Source organism: Oryzias latipes, chromosome 16 (genome assembly GCF_053564925.1).
Source record: "Oryzias latipes strain Hd-rR chromosome 16, Olatipes_Hd-rR_3.1".
Classification (NCBI taxonomy): Eukaryota; Metazoa; Chordata; class Actinopteri; order Beloniformes; family Adrianichthyidae; genus Oryzias; species Oryzias latipes.
In genome coordinates this window covers 22,103,876-22,128,011 of record NC_136252.1, presented here as the reverse complement: position 1 = coordinate 22,128,011, position 24,136 = coordinate 22,103,876, and the positions used below count along the sequence as shown (strand labels likewise).

Genomic DNA, 24,136 nt, shown 5'->3' with positions numbered 1-24,136 from the left:
CTTGGAAAACAGCATTTGGATTGAAGTAGGTTAGGTTTATCTTACTTTGACGTAAAAATGACAAAGTGCCATCACAGCAGACAACACACTCGTGATGGCAGCAAAAAATGATCAAACCGTCATTCCATTCCAATGTGTGGAAACACTTTGAATCCTGCAAAGACATGAGCCCATACAGTGTGGTTGTAATGATGTTCCCTCTGGATTATTTTGATGTGGACAAACAGCAGTGGGCTGAACTTTTGGAAACTAAACTGTGAATGGATTTGGCACTAATTCTTGTTTACTTGTTTGTTCACATATTTAATTTGCACTGGATTATCTTGCAAGAAATCCAACAATATGCCTCATAGTACAGTCTCCAGATATTTATCTGAGTCACTCTGGTGGAATTTTTGTTCAAAGATGTGGATCCATTTTAGATCAGTGAATCGTAACAAACCCGACCCTTTAAAAGGGTAACTGGAGGAACAGTCTGACTTCAGGTCTGTGCAACCTCTGCTTTGTAAAAGAGCGTGTCCTAGATAGTAATAGTTTGCACATGTGAAGAAGGTTCAGTAGGACAAGGTCACAGAAACTGATATGTTTGAGTGGCAATAAGTAGTTTTCTACACAATATAAAATATACATGTATTTTTTTCAAGAACCTGTGAATAAGCAACTTTTTCTATTAATAAATTAAAGTTAAATCAACTCAAACAAGAAGAGAAAACAGGACAAACATTCTTAGAAATTGATTTTCTTGTTAAACAATTACACTGTGCAAAAAGTTGAAAAGAAAAAAGGCTTGGCGGATGAATAATCTTTTAAAAAAAGATTTCAGTTCCTGTTGCAAACAAAATGAACATGACTTCCTGCCTTTGCCACACACAACCTGGCACTCAAATAATAAACCACACCAACACATTCAGTATGATACTTTTTATTTAAACTTAAAAAGAGAGTGGATCAAAAACAGGATTTCATAAATTAAAAATAAATATAGTTGTAATAATTAATAGATACATAATAATTAGTTGATTGCAAGAGTCTGACAGAAACAGGCCCTCAAAAGTTTTTTTCTCTCTAGAAAATTCTAAAATCAAAATATTGCATCACAACCTTTTTTTCCCCCAATAAACAAAATAATCATTAAATTATTAAATAAATAAAAAATAGCTCAAATATTAAAACCGCCTGAATAAAAGTGCAACCCTCCCCACCCACCCCCTACCCCTGTCCCACCTAAACTCTAAGTAGAAATTTAAAATAGGTTTATGATTTCCCATTTTACAGTTTGGAATGTAATATCCTCATGAAAATGAGGATGACACTAGATGTAGTAACAATAATAATAATAACAATAATGATCATTATTGTTATGTTGGTGTGTCCTGTTAAGGGTTTTATCTAAAGTAATATTCTTTTTGCATTTTTTTTTATTTTTTATGCAGATATTTGTAAACTAAACTATTTACAGGTCATTAGGATCTTCAGAGTTTTTCTAACCTACTCACTTATTGTCTTTTTTGTATTTTCCATATTTTTTGTGAAACATTTGTCTATATTTGTCATGTAATTGACAGGATATAGAAATGTTAAAGTCTATTGAAATAAAATATCAGCAGTGGGTTTTTTTTTTCTTCTCAATACTCTACCTTGTCTTGGTTGTGGTAAACACTTTGCTCCACACAGACTATGGTCAAACCAAGCTAATAGCTCTATGGGTAAAGTATATGTGTGAACTCTATGTATGTGGGCTTCAGGAAACACATGTTTTGTTTTTTGTTTGTGCACATTATGTACATGTAAATCACTTGAGGTTCAGGATTGAGAGTGCATTCATTTTTGCGTGAGTGTGTGCGCGGCAGCACTCCGCAGGCGCTCACAGGTGGCAGACGGTCTGAAAGCGCCATGAACCCTTGGATTCCTCCCCCCGGCTGGACTCTGAGAAGTCACCTGTAAGAGCAGGGAGAGTTGGGGGGCAGAAGGGGTGGCGCGTGAACGGGACAGAGGGAAACAGAAGAAAGCGCAGCCTATTAGAATTTACCAAAAAACTAATGCTCACTGGTTGATCTTTACATTCTATCAAACATGCCCATCCCGTCAAAAGGAGATTCTGAAGGTTCACAACTCTGAAGCTCCAGTCACACTTCCATCGTCCCACTAAATCTTTTGACGCTCCTTAACTCTCTCTGTTTTAGTTTGAGGACATTTTCCTGGGAAGATTATCTGACAGCAGCAAATCATGATGCTTTGACACATACACGGTGTCTGGATCATGCAGTTCAACACGGTGAAAATCTTTTCTCATGTTCCTGTGACTGAAAGTGGATGTGTTAGTGTGTTTGTGTGTGTGTGTCTGTAGAGCTTTGGTCTCATCTGTGTCCTTGCTAGCATGTGCTGCACTTCTGTGCCTCAAACCATGGCAAGCAAGCACTACCAACAACATGCATCACTCTCTGGCATTTGCATTATAGAAATTCTGGGTGATAGTTCAAGCAAATTATTGTAAGGCCCTTTCAAAGCAGCTTTTATCCAGAAATAGAGACAGGACTGTTTACTCAAGTCTGATGTCGTACGACGCTTGTTTCCACCAGTAGTGGAGCTCTGGGGAGAGTTAACCCCACTCAAAACAGCATCGCAAGATCTCTTGGCAATTTCTCTCCCAGAATTCCTATAGTTGAAGGCTGCGCCTCCAATAAGCAAGAGGCACTTGTTTCTCCACCATGACAACCACATACCCTTTACCTTAAAACACGATCTAGAGAGACAGGAAGAAGAAGGGGTTGGGAGAAAAGTGGATAAGCGTTTGAAAAAGAGAAAAGTGGTGGAAAGAAGAAGATGAAAGAGACAGGAAAGAGGTGATGAAGGGCTGGACAGGGAGACAGCACTTGAAGCAGTGACAGAGTGTAAACAAAAGACAGAGAAGATGCAGAAAATAGTGTCACATCTCAAAGGAAAAATAAATCAATAAATCAACACAATCCAGTTTTAGAAACTGAGCCTATCAAGAGTACAGCTTAACAAAATGCATGCTCGCCCAGAAATACAAAGTGCTTTGTTATTTACATGACTGACACTTTAAAAGGTGTATCCTATACTTTCAACCCATCAGCAGTTCGACTTCTGCATGCCTCATTACCATACCTTATCCATCACTGCCTTTGACTGTATGTTGTATCAAACGTGTGAATGCTTACTTTCTCTATAAAAACATGATCAGAGCTTCTGGGTTTCTGTTTCTCCACCAGTACGCAATGGAACCCTCTGGAAACCGTCCTACTCCGTTCTGCGTTACACATGAACAGTGTAACACAGAAACATATTTAAAATCCCAAACCATTTGTTCCAAATATAAATCACACCAAACAGAACACTTCAGAGACTGATCAAAAACAAAGCTGCAAAACAAAATCAAGAATGTTGCTCCAGGTTTTATCAAATTACTGGGAAATGAAAAAGTGGATCAGATTTCCAATCAGATCAGTGGATTCAAAGAGCAATCCTGGCTATGGATAGTTATTGATCAGTATGTGCACAGGTCAATACAAAATAAAGTCACAATGCACCAAACACAGTCTGTGATCACTACAGCAACAGGACATGCAGGTCAACGCATGGCTGGTTGCTTGAGGTGACAGAACAAAAAAATTGCCAAGGGCAACCAACACAGGCAATCAATCGCCACAGCAACCCAAACACAGGCCAACCAATCAACTTACAACAATGCGAGAGGAAGGGGGGGGTCAGGGCTTTATCGGTCACTAGGCAACCATTGCGATAGCGATGGGGTCCTCTGAATTATGATTGGACGGAAGATTCTTGGGTGAAGTAAGTTGCCAGGAAAAAAAAATCAAAACAGTAGGAAAGAAAATAAATAAGATTGTGAAAGAAAATAAAAAAGGAAAACAATATTTTTGTTATTTACTTACTCAACAACCCAGTGAATTTATACTACATTGCTAAACTTTTCTGGATTATTGTATCCTCAGATAGTCAAATCCAAATTTAATTTGCCCATCTTCACTTGTTTAGTCAATTAAATCTACCTGCTCCCAAAATACTATACCTCCCTTCTTGTGATGCCATGTGACTCAAAACCTTCTCACCACCACCTCACCTCTAGATTTGTTTTTCCTCCTGTCAGTCTTCACTCAGTATGGACGATTTGCATCCTTTGGCCTCTTGAGCTGCACTTTGAGTCTTTTCATGCCAATCTGAAAGCCATTCATAGCCTGGATAGCTGCCTGGGCGCTGGCTGGGTTGTCAAAACTCACAAATCCTAAAAGAGAGACAAAAAGAGTCCTTCCACTTCATATGTATTTCTCCGTTTTAGTTTAAAAACAGTCAATCACCAGTAGATAATATTCAGGTGATATTCTGCCCTCACAGGCTAACTTTCTGTGTTATTTTATTATCCTTTTCTTGCTCCGAAAAGCTTACTCCTCTTTCTCCTTCCCCGTTTCTCCCCCCGTTTCGTGAATCTCACCGAAGCATTTGCTCTGGTTGGTGGCACGGTCCACAAACACCTTGGCGGATATGACATTGCCAAAGGGCAGGAACATCTGCAGCATCTCAGAGTCACTAAACTCCTGAGGCAGGTGGTAGATGAAGATGTTACATCCCTCTGGACCTGGCACACATACGGACACACACATGAGCACACATTAGGCTAAGGCTGATAAATGATCTGGCACAGTGACATCCTAGTGACAAATAACTTTTAAATAAGATCACCGGAGAGAGGAGGGCGGCTCCGGTCAGAAAAGGAAGTCACTTTACCTTCTCGTTGCTGCTGTTGCTGAGGCTGCTGGTGTTGCTGGGCAACTAGTGTTTGCTGTTGAGGAAACGGCTGGCCAACCAATCCGTAGGCAGCAGGATATGCCGCTATTGGAGAAGAGGGAGAGTAACAACACTTGATTGGATCAACCCAACAGGTGGCAACATTAGAAAACCCAATCATTTAATTTCCTTTTAAATGAAATGTCTCCTGCTGAAGGTGAAAGCCATTAACTGTAAAAACTGACAGAGGCAGCTAAACAAAGACACGGAGGATCTCGGTCTGATGTGAACAGATTGCATCACTCTTTTAAGCCTACGATCTTGAAATGTGCGCTGTATACAAATGGTGCCCTAGAAAAACACATAAACCATTAAACTAATTGCTTCTAAAAACCTTTTGTCCTTGAAAGCCATAGAGAAAACACACTGAATTCTTTGTTTACTTTACTAGTCTACATTTTCACTTAAGTCTCAAGTGTCTGATGTGGGCTTTACTGAAAGTATAATCTGACATGTACACGGTCTGGCTCTTTTAATCCCAGATCTTTAAAGCATGGTACATACTATTTTACATTTAAAATGGTATTTATTTGTTTCAATGAGCTACACATCTGAATGCTGAGCAGGGACAACTGGTAGAAACAGAGATATTTTTTAACATAGAAAACGCAAGTAAATGTAAAATTGGATCAGTTGTAGAGAATAAATCAGTCTACAAACACTGACCTGTGTAGTGCTGCATGCCAGCATAGGCTTGCTGTAATGGATCCAAGGCTGCTGGACTCTGAGCTGTGAAAATTAAACAAGACCAGAATTACCGGTAGTGTAAAAAAACAAAAACACAAAAAAAATGGAAAATGTTGGCAGTGTCATCTTACAACAGATTTTTAAACATAAACTGAAAATGTTAAAGTATCATAAAAAAAACCTTGATATTGGTGAACACCATTAGTGTATAAAGTTTCTGTTTGTTGTCCATTGGTGGGAGCTGGCACGCTGCTGTAACCGTTCATTCCAATTGGTGGGGGGAGAGCTGGCACAGGTGTTGCAGCAATAGCTGGTGGGGTGTTTGTACCTAAGGACATAGATTAGTCTGTGTCAATGTCAAACCATTTGCTACTCACATTATCCTACATAGATATAAAACTCCGCCTGAAGTAGCTACCATTGGATGACAGTTAACAGGCTCATGACCATATGCATGTCATTCTGTTCAACAAAAAGTCCAGAACCCCAGTTGTAGAGAATAGTATGGAACCTCAGCTGAAAGTTCAGGTATGTTTTGGTGCATGAAGCCTTTGATGTGTGTGAACTTACCCGAAGATGGTGTGATGGGTGTAATGGGTGTGGCAATGATTCCGTTGGCATTGAGTGCAGCCATCTGCTGCATCTGTACCGCAGCAACTGTAGCCACAGGAGACAAGTACGCTGACTGAGCAACCAAGGCCTGATGTTGAACGAGCTGTAGAGGAAGAAGGAAGTAGGGGGACGCAGAAAGGGGAAAGGGGTTTAAATTGATATGGGAAAAAGGCAAACAAATATAAAAGGAAGAAAAAGGAGAAGACGGGCCAGAGAGAGGGAGTGATGGAGTAATAGATGAATAGAGATCTAATTACAAGGCCATTATGTCCTGAGTCAGTGGGTTAATGGTTGTGTGTTGCGGGAAAGCTAATGCCAGATGACGTATGTTCTGTTGTCTGGGTAATAACATTAGCCCCAATTAGACCACTGATAGCCTCTTCAAACTTATTACATCCTTTCATAAGCACAGCACTCCCCTTTACAAAATTGGTGTGTACATGCAAGTGTAGTACAGTGAGTGTTGCTGAAGTTGTGCTTGCCTGTGCATTGACGGCCTGTGTGTATGCGTTGTAGGCAGGGAAGTTGAGGGTCATGGGGCTGAAGATGCCCAGTTGGGAGGCCACCTGCTGCATCCTCCTCAGCCCTCGCTCCTTTTCCGTGTCAGCAAACTTCACCACCAGACTGGATGACGCTCCCTGTGAGCAGAAGGAGGAGACTCAAAGATATCAGTTGCAAGTGTTTGTTGATGTATAATTTTTAATTTAGCCCAATTTTCAGTATTGTAGGTTAAAATTCCAGTTTTTACCACTATCCATCATGCAAATGAAACTCACAGGCATTGTGCGACTCCCATGCAAGCTGTTGATAGCAGCCTGGGCTTCCGCATGTCCTTGGAACTTCACAAAAGCACACCCTACAGGGAAACGGGGTCATTCATTCAGAAAGTAAAGCTAAATTTCAAAACCGTTTTTAAATGCTAAATCATATCATCTTTATACAATTTACCTTTGCTTGTGCCATCTGGTCCTCTCAAAACAGTACACTCATCTATGGTGCCAAAGGGCTCAAACAGCCTTCTGACATCCTCATCGGTCTGTTGCTTTCCCAGCATGCCTACAAACAATTTCCTGTCTTCTAACAGATCAAATATGTGCAGAAGAAGGGAATTAAAAAATTTGAGATCAGAATCGTTTTGCTTTTACTGGTAAGATTTCTGTTTGCAAAAATCAAGATGTAGGTTTTTGAAATGTAAATCTATAAAGCACTACCATTATTCCTCACCAGAGGGCAGTATTGACTATAGAGACTGGTGATATGAGCGAGAAGTGAGGGAGGCTTTTGATTCGGCGCAAATAAAACCAAAATCAACAACTTGCTAAGCACTAACGACACACAAAGGGCCTATTACTATTATTGTTGTTTGGTCTTATATGTGTGTTTGATATTAGCAATTGTTTCGTTATTGTAAATTGTAAAAATGTTTAATAAAGTTTAGTAAGAAAAAAATGCGCTAAGCACCCCAATGACTACTCTACTACTTCTACTTCTACTTCACTGACTCCATCCCTGTCTGATAGAAACGGACACCTTTTACTTGTTCAAAGTCATTACAGTAAAAATGTAAACAGGAAAAACAGTTACTTCTACTCAATAGCAAGCATTGTATTTGTGCATACATTAAAGTGCCAATGTGTGTGTATATTGTGAATTCATCCCTTTAAAAAGATGATGTGTGGAACTCACCCCCTCGACCCTCGCTGTCAGCTGGCTTAACTTGGATTGGTCGATTCATCTGAAGAGACAAACAAACAAGAATATAAACCAAAATAGCAAACATAATCAAAACTCTAAGCTTGTCCTGCTATCAGACTAGAACTGGTAAAATAGGCTTTTCCATTGTTTGTTTTCTACTACTTAAATGTTGTGGCAAAATTATGACATAAAATGAAACTAGAACACTTTAAAATAATTGGAATCACTTTTAAAGTTCAGATGAGGAATTTTGCAGTCAAAGGTTTCTGGCAGTGATAAGTTTTTCTGTTTGTTTCTGTTACTGATAAATCATAGTTAGCAGATGGGCTTAGTGTATGAAGTTTGTCTCAGACAGTAGTCCTTACTTGTCAAACACTGACAGCTTTAGCACCTTTTGATTTCTCTCTCTCTCTCACACACACACACATATACACAAGGCTGTTCAGAGGGATTGAGAAGTGATGAGATTAAGGATGAGGGCCAGCTGATCTGGATTACAGAGGAACTGTGGATTAAATGAGAGAAAAGAGTAGGCTGAGATACTGGAAGAGGGATAGAGGGTAAGGAAGGGATATAATGTTGTGGGTAGAAAATGACAAGAGCCTGAAGGATGCAGAGGCAGTCATCTCAAAGTAAAAGGATAAAGAAACCGAATTTTCCAGAGAGGCATGAGGGACCCCCGCTGAAGGGGCAGCAGGGAGGCCAAAAAGATCTTAGACAGTACATGGAAGCGTTAGAAAAAGTGTTAAATGTATAGTCGAGCAGAAAGACTGAGAAAAGAGTGATGGCCCCTGAAAAATGATTCAAAATGCATAGAGAGAGGAGGAGGTGGAAGAAGCTGGACGAGGTTGAGTTGTGACTTGCTCTATCTATCAAAAAGACTCGCCGCTAAGAGTGCTGCATCATCGCAACCACCCTAATCTCAATGCCTAGTACTTCCATGCAGAATATTCAGGGATGAGAAAAGTTGTACATTGTTTCTCTTGCACTTTTTTGCAGCCAGGAAAATATACTATGCATAGTGCTTAGTCATACCACTGAGACTAAAAAAGGCATTGTGTGGTTACAGGGGAACTGGGTGGGGGAGGAGAAGGGCAGTGGAGAAAGGGAAGTGCGGTAAAGATTCAGTGATGGGATGGAAAGAGGACAGGTAGAATGTCACAGCTTTGCTACAAGCAGAAAAAAGTAGAATGCCCTGCTTTCTTTTATATATATAGTATATACATACATTTATGTATTTAGACACACACATAAATACATATATATAAATTCAATTTTATACGTTTAAAAGATAAGGAACAAAAAGGGGAGGAAAGGGAATGCATGAGGAGGAGAAATGGAGGTCCCAGTGGGGTGTTGAGGCAATGTAACAAAGCTGGTAATTGAGGTAAGGGCAGAGCAGTAGGAGACTGATCCATACATTTGATTAATCAGCTCTTAGCTGTCACCACAAAGCTATTGATCTAAGGCAAGGCCACAGATCATGCTGAGGCATCAACTAGTATAGTTTCAAATAAGCTGCACACTCTCACATAACACCCACAGGTAGCACATCAGAGGAAAGACTAAATGTCTCAGATCCACATTTACAGAGGCATCAGCTCTTAGTGTAAACATCCATCCATCCATCCCGCCATGCATGGTTTTTCAGTTGTTACCGTGAGCAAAAGCCTCATCGATCAGTCCTGTCTTGTACATTGATTTTGGATTGTGTTGTACAGCAGGTTGACTGTAGCAAGATTTGTGTCGACTAACCTCTTACCCATCTGTGCGTCAATCATCTATTTCATTTATATCCCTTTATTAGGCCTGTTCAAGTTCATCCTTGTCACATAAGACCCTCCAACAAGGCAGGAACTTTGGCCTTAGACGCCCTGTTTTTTTGTCAGGGCATGTATGCTTTGTGACATTCTGATCAAAGTCCCATCTTTTTGTGAATTTCATGCTTGACACAGAAGAGAGGGAAGCAGCAGGTGAGGAGTGCACAAGGCTGCCACAGAGACAACACATTGCAACTGGAAATTTGGCATGACGACCAGCTTGTTGTCATGGCAATCAAATGACGGCACTTTGGGTGGGTAAACAAGGATGGTCGTTGCCAAGGGCAACTGCTTCGCTCTTTGTGTAAACATAGAATTAGTGAAGAAGAATTGATCCGCTGGGTTTTTACTATCATTGAAGTGCGACTGCTAAGAAATATTTTCCATCAACGCAGTGAAAAGCAAGACAATTTTTTAGAGGAAAAATACACACGAGTAAAAGATAATTAACGGGGAGGGAGGCATTTATGACAATACCATGGAGATTTTCATCAGCAGGTGATGAAATATGACGGAAAAGGTTAGAAAACTCTTTAATTTACTTCCATTGTAGTGATGAAAATTCCTTTAGGCCTAAGACAAAAAGCTGCCAACACAATTTAATCACCATGAGGATATATCTGCTGGTTTCTTTAACTCCAATGAAAATAAAAATGTACATGTTCTTTTCAAGCCAAATTATTCCCCTATTACTTACGTTCCAATTAAAGCCTAATTAGCAGCTGCCATCTGCAAAAATGAGCAAGCATCAGGCTCTGGCTTCACACTGAAGTGTACTTTCAGCCATCCTACTCCTCATCAAGAATCCTCTGTGTGCCAGAAGAGCGAGTTCCCATGTCAGCCAAACCATGTGGACGTACGTGTCATATGTGATGGGGAAAGGTCCATCCACACGCCGGACCAAATCCTGCATGCAAACATGGGCTCATTTATATGCTGCGATGAGAACACAAAGCCACACACACACACAGGGCATGCCGTTCATCTGCGAGCACACACATAAACAGTTCTAAACTGCACTTTTCCCACAGCATCTGCCCCTTGGTCATGCAGAAACAAACGCATACTGCACACATACAGTTAATCTTACTCCCCCCCAGTAATGCAGAGAGGATTGTACCGGGATTAGAGGATATTAAATCCCTGGATTATCCAATCAAATCGTATTTTACCCCTTCCCCCACCCACGCAAAATCAGTGGAACAGACCATTACACCGCGCTGTGAGGGATGGGGTTGTGAGCTTGTGAAATTTTGTGTAGAACATGAAGTAATACATGAAGAGATGCAACTCGGATTTCCTTTTCTTCTTTTTTTAAAGCACTGCATAGCAATTTTGCACAAGAATAAAATGCTCATGCAAGCACATGAAAATGTGGTTTAAGTGCAGCTCATAACAACAAAGAATTGTATGAGCATGCATGTGGAGTCCTAAAATACGCCACAGCTAACACACATGCACTCACACATTCCCTTTGTTTTCTGCCTCTCTTTTGGCTCACTCCATCCTAAGATGCCAATTATTACTGCTCAAAAAAGAAAAAAGTATTTTTGTTCCTGTCTTATCAAAGATCATTGCTGCCTCCTCCCTTTATCTGTGATTCCCCTATTTTCTCCCCGAGTTCCAAAATCCATCCATATTTGCATAATGATGGGGGCTTTATACTTTTTTTTATTGCGCTTCCATCTCAATCTTCTTTGGCAAATGTCCCATTTTCCTGCATTACATGTACATATCCTAATCATTCTCACCCCTGTGACAAACACATACTTCAACAGGGCAAAAACCTGATTTATTTATGTGGCAGTACTGTTTGACATGCTTGGATGAAATATTTCACCTAATCTGCAACAAATGCGAGTACAAATGCAATAATAATGCTCAGGTCAGACAGACTAACACAAAATTACCTATACAGTTAGAAAAGCCTTTGACTTAAAAGTTCTTTTAATATTTTAAGGTGAAAATGGATTTTGAAATAAAAATCCTTGTAACATAATACTTAATATTGTCATTATTTTCCCCCAAGCCGTTAAAACTTTTGACACAATTGTGCTGTACGCCCGTGAGAAAAGATCGCCAAAGAATATGCATTTAGGTGTTAAAACCTTGAACTTTTTCTGTTAAAATGAAAATGTAGTGGAATAAAATTTGAACCCAGAAAGGTACGATGGAGCAATTCTACCTCTCTATGCAATCTTCGCTCTTTATGAAACCACATCAGGCTTTGCATCCCTGAGGTTGCCAGGCAACCTGGCATCTCGCTCAGCTTCGTTGCCTAGGAACGGGGGCCTGCAACCATAATATAAGCTCCTGGGTGGCCCATCCCCCTTGCTCTCATCACTCTTTTTACTGCCTCTCTCCATTCTTCACACCTGAGAAGCCTGCTCTCCATCTCCTTTGCTCTGTTCGTCTAGCTGTTAACTCTTCCTCAGCCTCCCTGTTGGAGCACCGATTAGAATCACTTTTCCTGTCCTTTATTTTATTTTTTTCATTGTTTGTAATGACGATATCAAGCCATGCATATAGCAGAAATAATTGTTCTGTTGATTTCTAGTATTTTATGGTGCTTTAGTCCCACCGAGAACATTCTGCCGCTGCCGTGGAGCACTCACTGAAATTTGATCCGCTGGGTTTAGTCTCACATAATCCAAAAGCACTATAGTGGATAACTGTTGGACTTGGAAAATATTTCTATTTTAGGGAGTGTAAGTCTTTGGGGAAATGAGCTGGTGAATTAAAAAAGATGCTCTAAGAGATACACATTCATGATTGCAGAAATCTCCATTTAATCCACAACTAATGAAACTTTTTTTAATGTTCAGATATTTAAAATGTTTAAAAAATCTTAGAAGAAAATACTTTTTTTTTTCATTTTGTTTATAGGGAGACCTGAAATGAAGAAAAAAGCATGTCACAAAAATGGAAACCATCTTTTTTGCCTAATATTTAGGTATGTCGCGCTTTTTAGAATTAGTCATGATGTGCTTTATTTTTGTCTTTTTGTAACATAGCTCCAATTGTCAAAATTCAACATTTAGAAAGAAAATAGGATAGAGATAGAATGACTTTAAAATGATTACAATTCAGAATAGTGAAGCAAGAAAAAATGGCCTGTATGTGCAGCATATGGTTAGATAGATTTACAAATACTACACAAACCAAATTAAAAGTGATAAGCCTAAAAGCAGGGACATGTAATAGGAACAGTTGTGCATATTGTTGTAATTCTTCAAGTTGGGAGCTAAAAACTATGAACATCTAAAGGGGAAAAAAAGCATCAACTAATACAAATCAGTGCATTTAGAGCTTTCATCCTTTCCCATAATGCTCTGTGCTGTTTTATTTCAGTGTAATTCTAGTTTATAGAGACTGGCTCTGCGCTGTGGTCAGGGGAGAAAAGACCATCATTAAAACAGCGGGTTAACCTATGCTTAGACAGGGCCCTCTGTATTGAGATCACACCCCAGGTGCAGCAAAAGTCCTGTCATCCCTTTGGCCGTCTAATCACACAAATATGCAGAGACAAACGAATGGTTGCCTCTGACAGATGTCTCTGTTTAAATTGACATAAGTATGCCCTGGCTCCCTCCTAGTCTTCCACCACCCAGAGAAAAGCCTTTCTTCCACACACCACCCGCCTGTCCCTTCCTCCATGCTCATTATGGAAAACTTTTGTCCTGTTTCCTCCTTCTCGAACACAACCTCCTCAACTCCTCCCATGTCTCACCCTACCCCCCACCCTGTCTGCGCACCCCTATTCAAGCCAAAGCTCTTGAGGGCCCTCCTCCACGTTTACTAAAGCCGTCTTTTCATTCACACAAATTCACACATTCATTCAGCCCCCCGCACATAGGCTTCTTCTATGTGTGCATCTCTGTGCAGACACATAAATATTACATTGGGAGGGCATCTGGATTGCAGGCTGGAGTTGGTAGGTTGGTAATTAAAGATGAAAACCTCACAACTCGGGCCTAAATGAGTGTTACAGCAGAAAAATGTCAAAAAGGATTTTGTGATTGTTCATTCGCTAATGCTTGTAGCCGACTGTTATAGTGCTTTGTCTTTCAAATCTTAGAGCTCGTAAAAGTTTTCAGTTCTAAGAGGGCAGTCAGTGACTCTTTGAGTACTTCTAACAAGAGCCTCTCACTGCAAAAACAGACCTCAAATAAGTCAAAAATTCTTAAAATTTGAATACATTTTCTTTAAATAATAAAAGAAAAATCTGCCACTGGGGTTAGAAAAATGATCCTACCAAGAATTCTTCTTTAAGAAAAAAATTATAGTAAATAAGACATTTTAGTTTGCTATTGAAAAACTTTTTAAATAAGATCATTTTTCTTGCAAGACAGAAAATAAGACATAGTTCTTTTAAAACAAGGGGCTTTTCACTTTCATAAGATTCGGCTTTTGCTGTGTTTGAAAAGACCAAGTCCTATTATGCTGAAATGCTTTATTTCCTTATTCCTGTATTCAAATTTGATTTGAGGGAAAAGATAAAAATCTGCCGACTCCTAACGCATGACAGTTACAGTAAATTAACAAAATAGAGATAATATTGGCCGAGTTTATCTAGCAGTGGCCATCGAGGACACTGCTCAGACCAGCTCAAATTGTACAATAAGGGCCTTATTTCTACTGAAGTATTTTTTGCCGAGTTGATCTCCGGCTTAAATGTTCTTGATTGAAATTTCCTTAAGGAGAAGTCTAGGACACCTCTGGTTGATTCCTTCAACAGAATCTCATAATTTTATCTCTTAAATCTTTTAAGCATGTAGTTTTTACAGGACAAGCTTTAATAACTAAACTTCTCAGGATAGTAAACAAAAACTTAAGGCTGGATAACATCAGTGCAATCAGCAGTCATTTTACAATACAACAAATACCAGATGTAAAAACAGAAGCCTGTAGATGCAACAAGGCAGAACAGTTGCTGTGAACAGTAAACGATTACAAGGGCTGAGCTCCGTGTTTAGCCACTTTAGATCTGTAGATATAGTCTGTCATTGAGAGACAGTGAATAGCAAATACTTAAGACACCCTGGAAATCCTGTGTCCACCCAGAGGAAAGTGGCAGGAATGTCAGTATCGTTTATATTCTAATGTGTGTTTCTGTGTGTGGGCCAGGCTTTTAGAATAGAATTAAAATAGATACAACTGCTGTTGTTTTTTTTCACACTGTGTTCATAATTGTACCTGCATGTGTACCAAGAATAGTTTAAAATAAAGATGAGCTAACCCCCCTCAGGATCAGCTGTTTGTTAACCTATCCAAACACCGCCATTCTTTTCATTCCCCTTCCGTTTAGTTCGTCTTCTTCTTCTCTGTCTTCTTGCACTCACAAAGTCAGATCTACACCTGTCCCTCTTTTCCCTTCCCGTCCCACACACAGAGAGGATAAAAATAGAGGAACAGCATGGTGGGGGTGGGGGGCGATACAAATCACAAACCCCATCAGGAGGGGAGAGAAAGAGGCAGAGCATGCAGAGACAGAGAGAATATAAAGATGGGCATAGAGGGAGCTGGGATCTGGGCTAAATTGAAAATGCAGCAGTAAGCAGTGAAGGGAAATAGTAAACAGTGCTGCTGACCATATAAATATGGGAAATTAGACTACAAAGTTGCCCTTGTGGATAAATTGCTCATCATGGTGTCTCCCATGGGGAGGCTGTCTGCCAGGGGTAGATTCTACATGAAAACACACACACACACACACATAAAAGGAAAAAAGGACACAGTCTGAGTGTATCTGATAACCATCAGCTGCACGTTCTGAATGACGGACACATGCAAAGATAGTGCCTATCTTTACAGTCCCATAACAGCACTGACATGGTAAGAGGTTAAGCAATTTAATGAACCGCAGTTACGCTGATGGGATGTATAGTGTTCATGTTTCTTTGGCATCCCCGCAGACAGTGATGCAACAGTAATGTAGATGTAGCAACAGCGTGTGGTTTTTTTTTTTTTGCCTTCCAGCTGCGTCCATGCAGTCCGTACCGCATGCATATAAAGCACAGCCTTTCCAGCTTGAGTCATAAATAAATGCACACATCCTCCCTTGGTAACAGCCTGAATGAAATGTGGAACAGCTCCTGTTGTGTTCAGAGCTGTAACCCTAGGACTTGCATGTCAATTCATCGCACATGACATTGTGGGGCCGTGTGCATTTGTTCAATACAACAACTAAACTTTCATTTTTTTATAAGCTGTTCGACTCTCTACTGTTTCGGGGTTTGTTATTAACGACTTGTCCTCTGCCTCCTCTTCTGCCTTTTAAATATTTTATGGACGTTCACAGTGTTTCACTGGGAAGTATGTGTAGTGCATGTGTGTGTTTGAGGGTTCCTCTGTTTTTGTGTCTGATTAAAAAACTAGGAGTGTTTACTACAATCGCAGAAAAAAACTTTCCAACACATAAACATGTTTCCAACTTGTATAAGAGACTCTCAACTGCCACCGGACAGCATACATATAATATCAAAGAAAAATGGGAATTGGAATCTAACTGCATAATAGAAGATGAACAATGGGATAAATTGTGTGAGGACAGCCATATAGGAATTAATTGCCAACTATGGAAAGAGTTTGACTGGAAAATCAAAATGCGTTTTTTCACACACCCCTGTTGATTTCTAATTTTGCCAAGGGCTCATCCACAGCCTTATGTTGGAGGCAATGTGGAAAAATTGGTGATCACACACATATTTTCTTTGATTGCCCAGTTATCTGTGAATTTTGGAAAGATATTAAGAGGGAGATTGAAACTATTGTAAAACATGACGTTCCTTTAAGTACTCTGTCGTATTTGCTTGGTGTATTTCCAAAAGACTTTGATGCTGATCAAATATGTATAATGCGCATTTTACTACTGGTCGCAAAAAAAAAACCATAACAGGAAATTGGAAAAATGTAACATCACCTTCTGTAACTGAATGGAAACAAAGAATCAAACACGTTTATTTGATGGAAAAAATGACAGCATTGCTACAACTAAAATCAGATGACTTTGAACGTCGATGGCACGCAGTTAAATTTTATCTGGGGTAGTGACTGTTCTTTGTACCTTTGATTGTGGTTGTATGAATATGTTTAACTGAACTGCTCGTCTCATTTGGCATCAATGCATTTTTTATTTTATTTTTATGCTTTACCTGCTTTACACTATATTTAATGTGGACTTACAGTCAAACTTGTTTCAGGGAATTGTTATGTTTGTTTTGTGTTGTGATGAGAAACTAAAAATAAAGGGTTAAAAAAAAAACTAGGAGTGTAGTGCTTCCTGGAGAGCAGTGAAGCATGACAACACACACACACACCTGGTAAGCTGCTTATCACACTTTAATTTCACCGACACCGACATGTACAGGAGCCTACATGACCAAACAGATGTGTGTATGTGTGTGCTTCTGGGAACATGCGTGTGCATGTTTGTGCACGTGCATGCACCAACGGCAGCGTTGGAAGTAGCACAAAGATAAAGGGAGCGATAAATACAAAGAGAAGAGGGTGCAGATTAAATGAAAAGAAAGATATCAACAGCCGAGAACAAAAGAACAGATAAAGGGAAAGAGCCGATGGATGTGTGACAGCTGTAAGCTGGAGGGGGGGGGGGAGGGGGGGGGACAGAGCAAAAGACAGCGAGATGATGGAGATTTAAAATGTAACCAGGATGGAAGCTAAGTTTGGTTTGATGAAAAGATTGAGGCTGGATAGATAGATTACTTGAGGAAACTGGACATTCTTGCAATGTGTAAATGAATGAATGAGCAGCAGCCAAAAGAAAGTCAAAACACAAACATCAACAGAATCTTAAAAAATCTGGATGAAATAATCTAATTTAATGACAGTATTTTTTTTAAAATGTAGAGAAAACTAAAATTAGGAGAGAAAATGCAATATTGCAATTGGGTTTAATGTACTGTACAGCAATATGGTTGATTCTAAGGCTAGAGAACGGAGCCTGTGATAACCAGGAAGGAAGGCTTTATGGCTTTGACAGCAGCCTCTACCCCACCCAGAGTAATTTCTGCACTAAAGATTGAGCCCTGACCTCTGGCCTCTCACTCGTGCTGTCGTCCAACGGCCACTTTCTCTGTAAGGAAACAATACTCAGAACATCCGTTTTCATTTACTCTATGAAAAACATTGGATTGAAGTCTACCATTCCCATTTCTTTCATTATTACTACTGGGACAAATGTGAGGTTGTGCATCACCTAACCATACAAGATACTTTGTCGTGTGTCTCCTGATGATTGAGAAGAATCAAATATGTTTATTTATTCCAAATTTTTCAAAGTAATAAGTATGCACATTTTTTCTCTGACCGATTTCATGCAACTCTTATTTTCTTTGTCTTGTGCGCTATTTCAGCTTCTCCTTTTTAGTCCAAATGAATTACAAACATCTGGTCATCTCCCTCTCAGTACCTCCATGGATTATTTCTTGTTTTTCCATTCTGATACCCTTGCCTCAGCTAAACAAGGAAATACATTTAAGATTGCTTGGTCACACACCTAAGGAGAAACACAACTAGATTAGTTTGATGTCATTAAAAAAAAGTTTTTATGAACTTTAGGGCATACTTTTTCGTCTCTTACAGTTATCCCAAGATTTATGCTTTATCAAGACTACTGCTCAAACACACCCTGAACTGCTGATTGATGACAATTTTGCAATAAACCCATCTCACACACATACACACACACAAAGCAGAGGTGGGGAGGACAAGCAGGAGGGAAGAAGAAGGAAGAGATGGGGGGGATATTGGGGAGTGAAACGGTCAAAAGGGTCAACTAATCACAAGCAGGGGAAATGAGATGAGGGGAAGAGGAACCATAGGAGGGAGGGTGGAGGCAGGAGATGGAGAGAGTGAGCCCGGTGCTGAGACGAGGATTTCGGAAGGGTTACCATAAATTACTGTGAAATGAGAATCCAAGGAGGAAGAGGCAGTGTGCAGTGACAGAAAAAAATGAATAAAAAGCAGCGGGAGGCAAAAGGTTTTTGTGATGGTGGAGAGTATGAAGATATTAAAAGGTTTAAGGTAGAGAGCTGCTTTACGAAGTGTTCATCAGGTGAACAGAAACTGGAAGATTGGAGAGGTAAGAATAACATATAATGTGTGGCATGAAGAGCATTTGAAGGAAAAATGAAAACTCAGAAAAGGGTAACAGATATTTAGGGTTGGGAACTAATAGGAGACTAGAAAGCAATTCAAAAGCAAAGAAAAGGGAAAATTATGTGTAAAAATATATTTACAAAAAAATCTAAACAAAAAAATGTAAACAAAAAGACTAAGAGAAAAGGAGGAGCAAGAGGACAAAGGACCGATAAAATATGGATGAAATAGCAGAGCTTAGATGGAAAAACTTTATGGAGGAAAAGTGCAGATGAGCTATTCTCTGAATTGCAGAGAATAAACAACATTCTAGATAGTTTTCTAAACATGAGACGATTGAGATGAAACGAGAAAAAAAAACTGCAAGAGAGTGGGACGTGTTTTTCATTAACAGTGTTTTGAGAAGGCATCACATGATCACCACACCCTCAGCACTAGTCTTCTAATGAAGATTGGTGCCTGTGCTCGGAGTCTGCTGCTGCTTGAGTAAATCTCCACCACAAATGAGCATCCTCTCTGCAAATGTTTCCTCTGTGTCCAGAATATTTAGCAGGGTTTATGTGGAAATACGCGTCAAGTCTATATCTTTACAGGAGGCATGTGTGCAACTGTGTAGTGTTGTCAGCAAAGGAACCAGCTAAAATTGAACCCGAGGTCAATAAAGCTAAAGAAGACAGTGAGAAAAGGATTTAAATGCAGACGTCTTTGCAAGTTTCCTGCTGAATTGTTTAAACTATGAATATCCAGCACTGGTAAAAATGTACAGCCTCATTCCCAAGCTCCATGCATGACTGCAATATGTATGTATGAAGGGAGTTGAGCTCATATGTGTCAGAAGAGTTCCCTTCCCCCAACCGCCTTTCTTCTGGCTCTCCTACAGAAAACATTCACATAGATCTTATCAGCCTCTCCAGCTTATGAGGAAGGTGCAGAAACTGAAACTCTGATCAGCTGCAAGGCAACATATAGAGAAGGGGTTAGAGGCAGCTGCTGCACGTTAACTATCACATTAAAACTGCTGCAGAATCGGAACTAAGATAGTAACACACTGCAGATAAAGTATTCATATCGCTGAGATCATTTTGTGCTTAAAGTGAAAAAGTGAATCACTTATGAAAGTTTCCCAAACATATAATGTATAATTCTGCAATGGAAACCAGGTCACAGAAAAAAAAAAGAGGGAGGAGGAAAGATAGAGAGGTAGAGTCTACAGATCAGACACAACTCTTGCACGAGGCCCCTTCCATAATGAATTGTGTCCTACCCCTGCACAGCCGTAGCACACAATCCCTCACCAGAGACGTGAGGGAGACTGGGATGAGACAAAGGGGAATGGTCACATTAATTACAGACTCTCTAGACAGGAGCTATCACCGGAGGCTAACGGAAGCAACGGCAGGAAGATGGAGAGACACAGAGAGATGGAGAAATGAAGATGATAATGCTTGCGGAGTACCCTATGCATCTCCAGTGAATGGGACCGTTCGTTCTTACCAGCAAGATGCCTGCCGGCTTCTGAGTTATGTCACAATGCTACTAATGGGAGTCAAACCTCATATCACACAAACACATTTGTTTCAGGCGACATGCTGGTGTGTACAAGCAGGTAGAGTCTATGTAGGTAGGTTGTAGATTCTGTGAAAGCTAATTTTTGGTATTGTTGTGTGTACTGTTGCATAAATAGAAGTGTTTTAGGGTGTGGGGACACGTGTGCTCATGGCTGTTTGTTATGTACACTTACCCCTGGCAGTGTTTTCTGCTCATGAAGAGCGCTCTGGGCTTTCAGCGCAGACTCTCTCGCACAGTACGTCAGAAATGCACATCCTGTTAGACAGAAAGTGGCAGACAAAGAGAAAAAAGAGGGCAAAAAGGAGTACAGTTAGAAAAGCTTTATAAATAGCTCCATAACTTTCTTTTTGTATTTGTTTTTTTTACCTTATATAATCTCTGAACAAACAGTTTCAAATAGAGTAGACACACACACTCTGTTATAAACAGTTTTTTTGGGGATCCTCTGATTACTCGCTGCTTGGCCTGACAATAAAATTGTAGATAAACATGCACTGCATGGTAACCGTACTTGACAGCATCATAATGATGTACTTTAGCGCAGAGAAGGGCACTCCACAGCACGGCACATTCAGGACGACACGGCACGACTCAGCAAACATGATGGCACCACAGACATGTGCGTGGGGCTAACCAGGCTTTACGGCTCGCAATTGTCAGCCTCCCGCTGTAGTTGAATCACTATGCATGCCTCACAGTCACTCCAGATACACTCCCCCTGCCTTCTTTGTGTTGTACCTGTGTCTGAATGTGTGAGGGAGGTATGGGTAGAAGAGTTGGCTGGCCAGACCTGTTTACTACACCTGTCACCAGCACTAAGACAACAAGATTAGCAGCAAGTTAGCATCCCCTGTGACATCTCACACAGACTAATGCGATCTCAGATTAGGGAAATAAGTTCAAACACTAAATCTGGGGAACTGATTAAAATTCAACATGATTCCAGACAATGGGGAGGAAAAAAAATAAAATGAAATGAAGAATTGTACACTCACTGGCGTACAGAGGGACATACACAGCACACAGTCAACATGCATCTTACAGTCTGTGGCATTGCTATTAAGAGGGGCTTACTGTGGACATGGGGATTCTCAAAACAACAGATTCTTTTCCCTTGTGTCACCCTGGCTTACAGACCCATTACACTGATTGGAGCACACAGCGTAATCTGGTTCATGTAACACATGAACCCTGGTCACATTGTGTCGAAGTGTGTTTAAAAGACAGTGTATAGGTTTTATTTTCTGTTTATCTGTGTTTAAAGACGGTTGATGAGTCCTGTATATCAAAATGAACTGCAAGCTTCAGAAACATTGTGCAGGACAATAAAAACACATTTTCTTTCAATTATTATTAGAAGTCAGAATTACAAAGAAATATTTGTGGAAAAGAAAATGAAGGATTTTTGGTCCAAGTCTGTGTAGAAATGTTTTGATTTACTGTGAGTTATTTGCTTGTCTTGATCTCTCAGTATCCCTGTGTAGATAAAGGGCCTGTAAGAGTTTCTATGGATGCATGAATCTGCATTTGTCATCCGTGCAGCGCTCTATCCAACTTTCCAGCAGCCAAGTGCCATTTTGCCTGCCTCTATTAAAGATGGATGTGGAGGATGAGACCTACCTTTGTGCATCCCTGTGTATTTGTCCTTAATCACAGTTAGCTCATAGATCTTGCCAAACTGCTCAAAAATGGGTTTGAGGTCCTTCTCTTCCAGATTCCGGGGAATCTGCCCCACAAATAGTTTGATGGCGTCAGCTTCCTTCATCAGGACAAAGTGGAGGAGATGATTACAGGATATGTGGGGCAAACAGATCAGAAGCAGGTATCCCTGGAGAGGAGCGGCTGATGCTGGATGAGTCTTGGGTCACACAAACAAAAGAGAAAGAAAAATAAAAAATTTCAATCTATATGATAAATTAATTTATGACTTTAGGATAAAAAAAAAATCAGTAGATATTTCAGAATCGTGTTGACGTTCGTGTTTCAACAATACCCAAGTTTGTTTCTATAACATAAAACAGTTTTAAGTCATATTGGGTGCTAAAAATTATGAAAAATACGAATATATCAAGTGTGTATCTTAACTTGCATTATGAAAACAAAAATATTCGCGCTGTTTTGGAGTCTTTATTGGCCATTCTGATGACAAAGGACTCTCTGCATCCTGATAGGAAAAAAAACAATTATGCAAATGGTAATTAGTCAATCAAAAAACAATAATGTCACTTTCTTCCAATTAAACAAATATATAAAAAAGGAAAATATGAGTGAGAAAGCAGAACTTTGGGGTGAATCACTGATTTTCCCGACGCATATCAACAAAACCCAAAGGAAGCATTGGGACTTGTGGTAAAATCCTTGCCATGGAGCAGTTTCTTTGTTTAGGCAGCTGTAGGTTCAGCATCAGCGTATGTCACACTTGCCTTGCTCTTTGTCCGATCTCAATGTATGCATACAACATATATACGCACTCAAGACGCCAGAACGGGACAAAACAAGGAATTGAAGCCGCACTTCATACCTCTTTCCGTAAATAAACCACGCGTGAGCAGTCCGTGCGTTTGGTGAATTAAAAAAAAAGGAGAGAGGATGCTCCGTGTCGTTGTCCTCTCCCCCCGTGCGCCGTTCGCCTGCCTCCCGTCTCTTGATGCTCTCCGCTCTCTTTGTGACGCTCGAGCTAGGTCTTCTCGGTGTACAGCTACTTCACTCCTGGTTGTGTTTGGAAAAAAAAAAAAGTAGAAGAAAAAAAATACAAGAAAGGGGGAAAACCCCAAAAACAAGAGAAAGCGTAATCCCTGTCTCTCAATCTGCAGGTGACAGAGGAGAGTTCAGCTGGAAGGTGACAGTTTATCACCGTAAGACTAAGAGAGCGGGGCAAAAATTAGCTCCAAACAGTTTCCAATGTCAAAAGCGCACGCGGGCAGATAGATATAAATTAATGGGGGGGGGGGAGTAACAATTAGCCAGCAAACTGCTAAAATCAAACTTACAACAGTATGAATTGGACTGGTGACCTGCAGGTTAAACGCCGTTGGAAGTTCGTCGCCGTTGTTTGCGCCGGTATAAAAGAACCCTTTAGCTAAGCGAGGAGTTTTATTTTTAAAATTTTTGGTTAATTTGTAGCTGTTGTGGCGTCTCGCTCCTCCAACGGCTGTATGGCTCTTGACGTATGCTCCAGTTCTCTCCCTTACTCTCGTTTGCCCCTCCCCCTCTCGCGAAATCAGTTGCTCGCCCGTGACGTGACTTCAAGGGAACGTCAAAACAACGTCAACCAAGCCCACTGTGCCAGAATAAAACAGCAAAATCTGTAACATGTCGTAAATTTAAATATTTATATATTGACATAAAATGTTCCTATTATCATTTTAACGATATTTTGAAGGTAGAAAAAGATTCCTAAATGAGTCTACGTGGTGTTTTACGGCTGTTCCGTCGTTGCCTTGGCTACAAGATGCCGACCATTGTTCTCTCTGCAAAGCCCTGGCCTTGGTGCTGAAACGATGCTTCTTGACGTGAAGCCGAAGCGCGCTGCCGCGTTCGAGCGCAGTCACGACTACTACAGCTGCTCACGCCTGAGCCCAAAATCACACTAACACCCACCCAGAGAGAAATGTGTGACAGAGGGCAGAGAGATGGCTGCGGGACTGAGTTGGCCTACTTTACTGGCTGCAGCTACTTTTGAAAACGCTGTGCGACAACATGTTTTTTTTAAAATCTTTTATTTATTTATTTTACATTTAAGAAATAATTCAATTTTCTTATCTTGAACAATTGTGTGTGCTCTATGAGTCTCAGAGGGGAATTAGCTG

General features: G+C 40.3%; 1 protein-coding gene across 9 annotated transcripts; it reads right to left on the bottom strand.

Moving 5' to 3' along the window:
• Positions 1-906: 906 nt before the first annotated feature.
• LOC101160192 (CUGBP Elav-like family member 3) lies at positions 907-23,527 on the bottom strand. Of its 9 annotated transcripts, XR_013648256.1 has the most exons (16): positions 23,318-23,527; positions 22,849-23,036; positions 21,948-22,185; positions 20,500-20,582; positions 7,810-7,858; positions 7,072-7,200; positions 6,900-6,979; positions 6,606-6,761; positions 6,082-6,226; positions 5,693-5,839; positions 5,491-5,553; positions 4,765-4,869; positions 4,472-4,615; positions 4,103-4,264; positions 3,705-3,803; positions 1,756-1,938 (listed from the first exon to the last, which is right to left on the bottom strand). XR_013648256.1 is itself a non-coding variant. In XM_004077920.5 (15 exons), the coding sequence occupies exons 3-14, from the start codon at positions 22,090-22,092 to the stop codon at positions 4,137-4,139; spliced, it is 1,374 nt and encodes a 457-aa protein (XP_004077968.1). In that variant the 5' UTR covers positions 22,093-22,185; positions 22,849-23,036; positions 23,318-23,527; the 3' UTR covers positions 907-1,938; positions 4,103-4,136. The 9 variants fall into 9 exon arrangements, 7 of the variants coding, with proteins under 7 accessions (XP_004077968.1, XP_078789297.1, XP_078789296.1 ...); XM_004077920.5 differs by lacking the exon at positions 3,705-3,803 and having other exon boundaries at positions 907-1,938; XM_078933171.1 differs by lacking the exon at positions 3,705-3,803 and having other exon boundaries at positions 907-1,938; positions 7,072-7,197.
• Positions 23,528-24,136: the final 609 nt, after the last annotated feature.

Coding starts and splice junctions, on each gene's coding strand:
- LOC101160192 (XM_004077920.5), bottom strand. CDS start 22,092: ATGAAGGAAGCTGACGCCATCAAACTATTTGTGGGGCAGATTCCCCGG. Junction 7,859..20,499: donor AGCAGAAAACACTGCCAGGG/GTAAGTGTACAT, acceptor TTGTCTCTTCAG/ATGAATCGACCAATCCAAGT. Junction 6,762..6,899: donor ATGGGAGTCGCACAATGCCT/GTGAGTTTCATT, acceptor TTCTGCTCACAG/GGAGCGTCATCCAGTCTGGT.